This window comes from Salvelinus namaycush, chromosome 18 (assembly GCF_016432855.1).
Source record: "Salvelinus namaycush isolate Seneca chromosome 18, SaNama_1.0, whole genome shotgun sequence".
Taxonomy (NCBI): domain Eukaryota; kingdom Metazoa; phylum Chordata; class Actinopteri; order Salmoniformes; family Salmonidae; genus Salvelinus; species Salvelinus namaycush.
Window position 1 is genome coordinate 25395572 of NC_052324.1, and position 11550 is coordinate 25407121.

The following is an 11550-nucleotide window of genomic DNA, read 5'->3' on the forward strand; positions in this document are numbered from 1 at the left end:
ATAGGGTTAGCGTTAACTCAAGCTGGGACAAAAGCAATGATATTGTCTAACAGCAAATCTGATGCATCTTAGTGTTGGCACTACAAAGCTTGAAGGGATCAAATTAATATTTGTTAGTAATTTGTTACTAATTTGAATGGTTTATGAAGTGTCACATTGTTAGTGTGCCACTGTCACACTAAAGGCACTAATATACAGTAGTAGAGAATAAGGGTGACACCGCCATTTCAGGCAGTATTAGAAAGTGCTCAAAGGACAACAATTCAAAGGTGAGGAAACTGTTTTATTGATTAGTCAAAAACAAATGAGGATCTGGACACACAGAAAAGGAGAAAATTCACAATGAAATTGTTTTTTATCCTTTTTTAAAGAAGCACAGAATGCCAAAGCACAATAAGTATGTTTAAGTATTTAGGTGCAATTTGCAGAACTCCACATTCATAAAAAATTTGGAGACCAGAACAAAATCTGTGTCACCTGTGAACACGAGAACGACAATACAATCCTCTCCATGAAAAAGTTGGTGCCTTTAATCAAGATTTTTTATTCACATTCAATATTACTCACATCTCTCATACTAAGAGTGACAATCTATATAGTAAGGGTGATACCTATTCAATTTGGATTTACAGCTGTTGATTTCTATATTCAGCTTTGCTGGCTGGCAGACCATTCTTTTTACAGCAGTTTGTAAATGGACCTTATTTTAACGGTGATAACTATCTTCATAGAGTTTAGCTACGTCAGGTTCTTGCACATTCACATTTAGTAAGCCATTGATTACAAATGAGTAAACATGTCTTTGTTGCACTCTGCAGTAACCTCTTATGTACAGCTTGGCATTACTCTCAGACACCTTTAGAAAAACCAAGAACAGTTCAAGAAGATTACCTTTCAGCTATTGTGTGAGGCCGACAGTCGTTAAAAGAGAAGTGTGAAAACAACACAGAAATTACATGATGCACAAAAACATTGGTACCTGGAAAATGAACACATCTCTATTTATTAATTAAATAACAAAATAAAAACATGGAAAACTTCAGTGTATTACCATTTTCCCCGTGTTTGCTTTGGAGCCATTTGTTGGGTGAGCTGCAGTCCGATGGTGGTTGCTATGCTGTTGTCAGGATGCATCAACTTTAACCAAACTGGACAGGATGTGGCTAATTCTGCATGGAGACTGACTGGTCCATCGTTTCAGAAAATTAAGGCAATTCCTGAACTTAGAAGAAACAAAATAACTGGCAGTTGGTTTAGTACACACATTAAAAGTTGGTTTTGTGCTACTGACTGACATTTAAAAAAAATTACTTTACAATATTGACATTTCTTTTTACTTCTTAAAAACAGCTTTTTTCAGTTAAGTGAATCTTACCGACGATTCTATTCTGAAGTTTAACGAACATCTACTCAATGTTTTGGGGACTGCAGCTGTATTACTGGTTATTAAAAAAGTTGACTGAGCTATGATACAGGTGTTTCACACTTACTATGAATAATATTAATTGTCAATTCAACACTCATACAGTACAAAGTACAGACTGAAGGAAACCTGTTTCTTTCTTTTTTTTTAAGTGAGTGTACATCACGACCCGACATACTGAGAATCTTGTATGTATGCAATATATAGAAGTAGTACCATACATCATTAATACAAATCTTCAAGACACTTGTGCATATTTTGTTAGGTACATGGTTTTGAGCTCTGGCATATTTAACCACCGTGGTGGCAGGGCTGTAGCCTATTGTTTCTGGCCAGGGGGGGTTAGTCTCGGTCAGGGCTTGGAGTTGGCTAGGGGTCGTTGAAGTGCCTGAGGCCGATGCGCTGGATGTAGCTGGCATGTGCAGGGCTGTAGTGGTTGGGGTTGGTGAAGTCTGGAAAGCCTGTGTGTCGGGCGGGACTGAAGCGGCCACCAGACACCAGGCCGCTGACAGGAGAGCCGTGTGTGAGGGGAGAGGCCTGATGTACCCTGGATCTGCTTTTTACCACTGCAGAGCTGGGCCAGCTGAAAGACAAACAGAAACAATATCACCACCAGTCTGCATTTATTTGGTCGTTTCCATACGATAGCAACTGACATTTTAAGCCCTTGTCAATGTGTTTCCATATTTACAAGGCAACTTGCAGGCAGTGACAACTGTTCATATGCATGGAGACATGCATACCTTTGCATGTCTGATGAGGTGTATGTCTGCATTGTGCTTTTCCATTTCTGAATGCTGGGGAACTTCGAGGGGTCGATGTCTGTGGCTTCTACTGCCGACAGGACCTCTCTGTCCAACTTGGTTGGTGAATCCCTGAAACAACAGACAAAACAAGAGAGGTAGGTTGAAGGGTTTGGCAGATTTGAATTCTGCTGTTGCTTGCTGATGTCTGTAAGCAGGAAGTTATCCCACTGTGCAGCTTTATTTTCCTCACCGAATACATAACAGCTCGCCTCTGCAGTCAGCTCTAGTACATTATCCTTAATTATAAACTAGGTGGTTTGACAAAACATTTATTTTTACTGCTCTAATTACTTTGATAACCATTTTATAATAGCAATAAGGCACCTAGGGGGTTTGTGATATATGGCCAATATATATGGCTAAGGGCTGTGTCCGCGTTGCGCCGTGCTTAAGAACAGCCTTTAGCAGTGGTATATTGGCCATATATCACACCCCCTCGGGCCTTGTTGCGTAATTAAAAACCTCAGAACAATCACCCTAAATCTCATCACTCACCCTTCAATGAAAAGTCTTCTGATGCGAGGTGGGGTCCGTGCTAGTAACTCATGGGAGTTGTCCAGGGACTTATAGGAGCTGGATGATCCTGAGCTGCTCAGATCCCTCCCCCCGTGATCCCACGACTTAGATCTGGCGCAGAGTGTGCGCCCTGACACGGTCCCTGGCCCCAGCACCCTAGTCCTTGGGCCCAGAGCCTCCAAGCTCTCCTTAGCCACAAAGTACTCCTCCGAGCTGCCGCTTCCACCACTGGCCCTGTCCTCCATCCCTACCACCACCTCTCCCTGCACCTCCCCGCTCACACAGGTCCCCCTCCACACCCCCCCCTCCCTGTCCCCGGCCTCTGAGCTACAGCCTCTCTCAAACAATGAGTCTTCATTGGTGTCACCCCCTAGCGTGAGACGGCCCACCCCGGATGCCAGGTCGTCCCGAGAGAGTCCTTCCCTGTGCCCACCGTGCCTGTGTCCCCCGCTCCTCCTCCTCTCCCTGTCTCTGGTGGGGTTGTCCACCCCATCCTGCAGGGACATCCTTTCAAACTCCACCATCAAGTTGGAGATGGGCGACAGCACGCAGGAGGGAGATGAGGAGGCGCGGTGGGACATCATATCCCCGTTGTGAGTCCTCTCTGCCCCCGTGGAGGGGCACAGGCCCAGGCCGTTGTCGCAGATGGGTGAGAGGAGGCTCTCTGACACGGAGGAGCACAGGAGGTCTCGCTCGGCAGCTGTCTCGATGAGGTCATCGGGCAGGATGTGGAACTCACGGAGGCCCAGGCCGCCCACAGCACCCACCAGACTGTCCTTAGAACACGCCAAGGAGGTAATGCTGGTGAGTGCCGTGTTCTGACGGTTCTTCATCTCCTCCAGGCTGATGTCATCACCCTCGTCCAGGAAGGCCCCCACTGAGATGGAGTTGCAGAACTTCTTGGGCTTGCCTGTAAATGGCAGAGAGGAGGGGAAACTGTTCATTTGAAGCACACAAGAAATGCATTTACTGGTCAATCTAAAGTTGTATGGGAGCATCAATTCAAGACCTTGATGGCTGTATCATCGCTCTCATTTCTCAAACTTGATCATCTGAATTCAATACCAGTACTATACAGTTTATCAATAGGAAATGGTGGGGATAACATTACCTGGGGAAGGGGTTCTGAAGCGGTTGCTGGTTTCGTTCTCCCCTGCCTCTTCGTGTGCACGCTGACTGAAGTCCTTCTTGTTGAGGTACTCCTCCAGCTTACGGAGGCCGTCTGCAGAAGACAGGTCTGTAAAACTGTCCAGGAAATCCCAGTACTCAGCCCAGGGGTGGCCCAGCTCTCTGGCAAGGTCTCTGTGAGGGAGGAGAACATAACACTGTGGTTGGAGAAGCTGGTAAAAAATTGAACGAAGTTGTTAAACTTCGGGCTTTCTAGACGTACCTGCCCACTTTCTCTGCTCCACGGTCAGGGTCAGACTTCAGGATGTGCTGGAAGTGCACCGCCCTGTCTCTTGGGGGTGTCTTCCATATCCGGCGGAACTCATCTGCCTGCAAGGGGGACACCAATTAATCTTACATATAGTGCATTCGGAAAGTATTCAGACCCTTTCACTTTTTCTACATTTTGTTAGATTACAGGCTTATTCTAAAACATCTACACACAATACCTCATAATGACAAAGCAAAACAGATTTTTAGTAAAAAAATATATTTAAAAAACGGAAATATTACATTTACATAAGTATTCAGCCCCTTTACTCAGTACTTTGTTGAAACACCTTTGGCAGCGATTACAGCCTCAAGTCTTCTTGGCACACCTGTATTTGGGGAGCTTTCCATTCTTCTCTGCAGATCCTCTCAAGCGCTGTCAGGTTGGATGGGGAGCGTCGCTGCAAAGCTATTTTCAGGTCTCTCCAAAGATTTCCGATCATGTTCAAGTCCGGGCTGTGGCTGAGCCAATAAAGGACCTTCAGAGACTTGTCCTGAAGCCATTCCTGCGTTGTCTTGGTTGTGTGCTTAGGGTTGTTGTCCGGTTGGAACTTCCGCCCCAGTCTGAAGTTCTGAGCGCTCTGCAGCAAGTTTTCATCAAGGATCTTTCTGTACTTCGCTCTGTTCATCTTTCCCTCGATCTTGACTAGTCTCCCAGTCCCTGCCGCTAAAAAACATCCCCACAGCATGATGCTGCCACCACCATGATTCACCGTAGGGTGCCAGGTTTCCACTAGACGTGACGCTTGGCATTCAGGCCAAAGAGTTCAATCCTGGTTTCATCAGACCAGAGAATCTTGTTTCTCATGGTCTGAGTCCTTTAGGTGCCATTTGGCAAACTCCAAGCGGGCGGTCATGTGCCTTTTACTAAGGAGTGGCTTCCGTCTGGCCACTCTACCATAAAGGCCTCATTGATGGAGTGCTGCAGAGATGGTTGTCCTTCTGGAAGGTTCTCCCATCTCCACAGAGGAATTCTGGAGCTCTGTCAGAGTAACCATCAGGTTCTTGGTCATCTCCCTGACCACGGCCCTTCTCCCCTGATTGCTCAGTTCGGCCAGGTGTCCAGCTCTAGGAAGAGTCTTGGTGGTTCCAAACTTCTTCCATTTAACAATGATGATGGCCACGGTGTTCTTGGGGACCTTCAATGCTGCAGAAATGTTTTGGTACCCTTCTCCAGATCTGTGCCTTGACACAATCCTGTCTCTGAGCTCTATGGAGAATTTATTCTACCTCATGGCTTGGTTTTTGCTCTGGCATGCACTTTGGACTCCAACCAAGTTGTAGAAACATCTCAAGGATGATCAATGGAAACAGGATGCATCTGGGGTCAATATCAAGTCTCATAGCAAAGGGTCTGAATACCTATGTAATTAAGGTATTTCTGTTTTTTTTTTAATTTTTAATACATTTGCAAAAATGTAAAAAAAATCGGTTTTCGCTTTGTCTTTTTGGGGTATTGTGTGTAGATTGATGAGGACTTTTTTTGATTTCATCCATTTTAGAATAAGGCTGTAACGTAACAAAATGTGGAAGAAATGAAGGGGTCTGAATACTTACTTTTTTTTAATACATTTGCAAAAGTTTATAAAAACCTGTTTTAGCTTTGTCATTATGGGGTATTGTGTGTAGATTGACAAGGGAAAATAATTATTTAATCAATTTTAGAGTAAGGCTGCAACGTAACAAAATGTGGAAAAAGTCAAGTGGTCTGAATACTTTCCAAATGCACTGTACATCCTGTGTTTCAACAACAGCTTCCCATATGAAAATATAATGAGCTAAAAAATATAGAACTAAAGTGTGAAAATGGGTGATAAGAAGACAAAAAGAGCGCGAGTTGAAAGAGGACATGATATGACAATGACCTTAGATGGGCTGAGTGGGCCAACGAATGCCCTAACTGACATCACTGGATCCATGGGACTTCGTATGAGCCTGGGAGCCAGCGAATGAGGAAGAGTTTCTGATGGCTCAGGTGACCAGGGAGCACCAATGACAGGCTGGGAAGAGTTGTCTGTGGCCCTCAGTAAGGGTATATAACAGCGATCTGTGGTTGACAGAAGAGAAGGTGCCTTGGGGTAAACAGGGAAGATAAGAAAAACACAAGTGCTGTGATTGGGAGGAAGTGTACTTACCTTCCAAATAGTCACATATCTTCTGTTTCACCTCTTGGGTTTTGTTTTTTCTTTCACAAATAACCTGTCAGGAAACAGAAGAATTTCAAGAAATCCAAAAGTCATGTGGATCAATGAGCAGTCATTAGCTAGCTTTAAAAAAAGTATATATCTGGAGAAACTCACATCAGATGGCTTCTGGTCGTACTTGTTCTTGCAGTTTTTATCAGTATCAGGATGTGAACACAGGACATTCACCACTTCTGGACAACCAAACTTACATGCAAAGTGGAGTGGTGTCTCAAAGCCCTGCGACAGACAGAACCAGAGTTAGACACATACACTATGAACAGAGACAAGCCAATCCAAAACACACCAGTCGGTTACAGTTCAACTTTAAAAAACACAGTAGGTCTGCACTCAAAAAGAAGCTTAATTTTTCAATTTCTTAAAATTATTTTGTCTGCACAGGGGAATCGGCTAAAAGCCTTGTCTGCACAAATGTTTCGGCTAGAAACCTTCTTCGGTGTTAAACCTACAGTTAAATCTATCAGCAGGTACATATGGAGAAAGGGTGAGATAAGGAGACTCACAGCTTTGTCTGGAGTATTGAGGTAAAGGTCTATGATGTAACGGATGCGTTTCTGCAGCATGGCCTCCAGGTCATCTGGGTACATGAGCCTCATGAAGTCAGGATTCTCTAGAGTTTCCAGCAGGAGCTGGGCAACACCCGGCTGATTCTCCTTTGCTGCCACGTGCATCACGTTGTACCGGCACCCCTCCTAGGAACACACAGTAGACATTGATGAAGGAAAGTAGTGCAGGTCAGTGTTGGATCACAACTTGTTTGTCACAGCCATTTACTACAGAGGCCTGGCTTGAGACTGGGCTGTGGTTAGAAACATTCATTTGGTTGGAAAAAGGAAAACTAATAGGATTGATACTTAAATTGTCAGAGTAATAGATCAGTTCTGTTAGAACATTATAACTCATTTGGTCAAGAGAATTACTGAGTCATTTCTGAAGGAGTCATATTTTTCTATGTGGTTGACTACCTATTTTTGTGATACTTCACTGTAATCATCTGCTGGCTGGCTGACTTCCTCCCTGACTCACCTGCACAACAGTGGGGTTGTCTCCAGAGCCAATGAGATAGCGTGGGTTGCTCCAGACCAGCTCACTGAAGGCTACCTCATCCCCCTTCTCCACAGCCTTCCTCAGCTTGGCTGTCAGATCCTGGCAGCGAGGGCTCTTGAAGCTGTTGGCCCTCTCCCTGTTGATGGTGTCTGCCTCCATGACAGGGACGTTGTCTAGTGCCACAGACAAGAGAGACGGAGACAACAGATTAAAACAGAGGTCAGCAGAATATGTGATAAACAATTTACTCGTTTAATAAGTCCAAGAAATTAAATGCCATCCAAACACCCTTGAAAAGCACTGACTTTGCATATTTTTCAAACTAATGTATTTTTTGTAAGGAGAGATAATTGTCCTTCTCAGCCCAGCACTCACCCTTGCAGAAGACCAGGCCTGGTTTGACAGGGGAGACACATGGGGTGGATTTACTAGGAGAGGGGTAATAGTCACAGATTCCCTTGGCAAATTTCTCAGCATCGTCTCGATTGGCAAAGGCTTTAAAGCGAGCTCCTTTCATCATCTTCACAGCCTGAAGAGCCTCCTTCTTATCACCATACACGTGGGCCCTATCTGGAAGTGAGAGAAAAAATGTACATTAAAAAAGGTATGTTTCTATAGGCTATAGATAGCTCTTTATATCTACCTACAACTAGAAACATTCCAGAATGTAAACTGGATTCAAAATGGAATAGATAACGGTCAGTTATTTTGCCGACATTAAAAGCAAAGCAGCTCAAATTCTTACTACTAAAATGTTTTGTTGCCATGCTAATGCAGAAAGCCATAAGGTGACAGGTGCTATGGATCTCATCCACTGCCGGTTCAAAACCAAAATAACCCCTGAACAGCATGATGTCATGGAGAAGCAACATCAAATGTTTGAATTGGACCTTGAGCGTAGTGTGACAGCATGGTCAACATACAGAAGATGCGCACTGCACTTTGTGCAACCCAATAGCTAGCCAGCCAACAGTTCTCTGTCTTCGCATTTCTGTGTGGGAAAATAAATAATGACAAATACACATTTGACCGATTAACAGCCCAAAGTGTAAATTGCAGGGATAGTTTACATCAGCCCAGGTGAAATAACAGTTTCTTACCATTTCTAGCCAAGACATCCTCCCATAACGGACACACTCCATAGAACATTGGTGACACTTGGGCCATCTTTGAAGGAGTCTCTGCTGTAGACTGAGAGCCAGTGTCTTCCCTATTGATATTAAAAGGGGCCCTTGACTTCACTGTCAGGCCAAGTTCCTCTTCCTCTGGGGGATTGAGCCCCATTCCGTAACCAAAGTCCATCTCATCACTGACAGCCTTAGGAGAGTCAGTGCCAGTCGCTGCTGATGTAGCACATGACGGCACTGGTTTGGCCTGCTCTGCATCACTGGCCGCCGCTGCACTACTGCTTGTGGCTGGGCCTGTAGTGGTGGCATTACTGCTGCTGCCCTCGGCTCCCGCCAGGACGCGGGCCAACTTCCTCTCGAAGATGGCACGGGTGGTGGCCGTGATTGGGCCGCACTTGAGGTCGGCCCTTGTGAACTCCTCTCGCAGCTCGTCTGCACTCAGCCCTCTCAGCCTGCTCAGAACCGCCTCCATGCTTCAGCTAGGCTACCTGTGTAGTCAGAGGGTAACACATCATATGATATCAGATTCAGATACAAACTGCTGTGTAATGATAGTGATAGTAAATGTTTCTATTTTGATTGAGGTACCTGGTCACCTCAATCAAAACGTCCTATTTTTTGGGGCGGATAAAAACTTTATTTGTTCCAACAGTAAAGTGCATTATTCTCATGATTCCTGTAATAGAAGTGCCTGTCCTGCAGCTGTGCCTGCCTGTTTCGCTGGGACCGGCTGCTGTAATGCATGAGCCTCTCACACTCTCTCCCCTTTCTCGTGATTGTATAACATTTCAAAATGCAATTGTTGGAAAAAACTACTTTGGAGGCAACTCGTTGTTCATATTAAAGAGAGGAGGGTCTCAGTTTTCTGACGGTATAATATATCTGATATGGCTTTGAAATACAGAGCGAGAGAAATTGCGCATCGGCCATGACGAGTAAACTACGCCTTAATGCAAAAATGTTTTAGGAGATTACATTTACTGTTAAATGAATACATGGCTACTAGCAGTAGGTGTTATATTTAGAGTTAGCTATCTAGCTAATGTGTTTTGAGTTTCAACTTCCTCAGGTAATGAATTAGAACCAATTGAATGAGGCCTATATATACCATATTAGTGCACAAAGAGATTAAGGCAAATTCATCACTATTGAAAAAAATTATAATACAAATTCTGGAGCCCTACTTTCATTAACCCAACAATCATAATCACTGGATTAAGTTCAATGTCAACATATTTTGAATCATGCATTCCTGCTTGGACATGATATGTGTAACAACTTATTAATTGAATATCATCTCAGTAGTCTATTACACTTCCTAATAAAGCATTGTGAATTACTTTATAAAATGACTCAAATGTATTCTATTGTGTGACGCTGCCAACTGAAAAAGTTCAATGTTTGTCTGGAACCCAGCCTTTTGAGCTAATTGACAAGTGCACCTTACTCCTCATGATCCTCGAGACCGACCATAAGTAGGTCTCTGCCATTAATGGACTGTTTCAAAGCATAGACAACATAAATTCACAGCCTGACCCTGAATATGATAAAACCCCGAAATAAACTGTCAGCCTTTTTTGATTGATCAAACAGAAAAGTAACGCAAGTCTACGTGCCGCTTGGTTTTTTGCAGGTTCACAAAACATGCAAGCCATGAAAGGAAGGGGCGATTCGAAAGCTTTGCACACAAAAAACGCTCCGATAAAAATCTAGATGTGTACGGAATAAAGCACGTTAAAAGCCTTTTGCGTTCGATGCTTTTAAACTTCCTAGATTTCAGAGAAATCAGGGAATATTTCCAATCACCGTCGATGCAATCTCACTCATGCTCACGCCCAAGTGCCAGTCCTAATATCTATTTTTGTGCATGAACAATCTGATATCTCATGTCTTCATAGTGATGTTATTGACACACGCTCTTAACACATATTTGATGACAAAAGTCGTCTCTACATACTTACCAGACATCATCTTAACTGCTTATCGTTCATGATCTGAAATGTATTTTAATATTCAGCTAGGATAAACTGTTACAATGCTCAAGTCAAGACCGTCTGGAATCGTCTCATTGTTTACAAGACATTATGCGCATGCTCACTTCCGAGGGAGGGCTCATCGTGCTCTCAGCTGAGATGCTATGTTAGTTCGTTAGCGAACAGTTCAAACCAAGCAGGTAATGGTGGTGTTGCTAGAAACAGTTCACTATGCAAGCAATGCATTTGAAAGGCAATAATGAAGTGACATTGGACACCTACCTATATGTAAATGCAGTGCGTTAACTGGGTTTAGGGAAGCACGATTGAGTAATCTCATGTCATTAGCTAGCTGGCTAAATTAGTATGCTGGCTCGCTAGCTAGTTACGCCGGAAGTTTAGCCTAGAAGACGCTAGCAAGCAACCCACTTTCCATAATATAACGTAGGTAGTTAGTTATTTTGGGACTTGCTGAGAAAAGTATACCCTCACCAACAGCATAAAATAATTGTAATACTTAAAAAAAACACAAACTAGCGACCTAAATTAGCTAACCGTGTAGTTATGGCAAGTGCGTGACGAAGGAACAAGCTAACTAGCCCTACAACCAACAGTTAGCTGTGCTACATTTAGTAAACAACTTGGATAACGCATTAATATATTTTATTAATGCAACGACTGGAACGTTTGGACTTGGAAATGTATATTATTCTGCAGTATTTGAAATGACAACAAAATGAACGTTAGCATGCACACCTCCTTGCTCTCCACCTGCCCTCACCGCGACGCTTTCAAACTGTGTTGAGAAAGGACCCAGGTTTTGATTAACAATGCCTGATCGAAATTGAGACTACTGTGAACAGTCTATGACTGCGTACTATGCTAGCCAGACGGTCTGGAAAAAACCTAGCAAAACATAAATCCTAGAAACAATTCGATAAGTACCTCCAAATATACAAGACATCTTTGGAAAAGACAGTTTCGAAAAAAGGATGAAGCATGGGATCAATTAATTTG

The 11550-nt window shown here is 43.6% G+C and overlaps 1 protein-coding gene across 2 annotated transcripts; it reads right to left on the reverse strand.

Moving 5' to 3' along the window:
- Window positions 1-262: 262 nt before the first annotated feature.
- On the reverse strand, window positions 263-11514 carry LOC120063268 (ankyrin repeat and LEM domain-containing protein 2-like). 2 transcript variants are annotated; one of them, XM_039013533.1, is made up of 13 exons: window positions 11290-11514; window positions 8534-9048; window positions 7809-8003; window positions 7413-7606; window positions 6890-7078; window positions 6483-6605; window positions 6318-6381; window positions 6048-6229; window positions 4136-4242; window positions 3857-4047; window positions 2725-3655; window positions 2167-2298; window positions 263-2006 (listed from the first exon to the last, which is right to left on the reverse strand). In XM_039013533.1, the coding sequence occupies exons 2-13, from the start codon at window positions 9030-9032 to the stop codon at window positions 1793-1795; spliced, it is 3021 nt and encodes a 1006-aa protein (XP_038869461.1). In that variant the 5' UTR covers window positions 9033-9048; window positions 11290-11514; the 3' UTR covers window positions 263-1792. The 2 variants fall into 2 exon arrangements, with proteins under 2 accessions (XP_038869461.1, XP_038869460.1); XM_039013532.1 differs by lacking the exon at window positions 11290-11514 and adding an exon at window positions 10522-10628.
- Window positions 11515-11550: the final 36 nt, after the last annotated feature.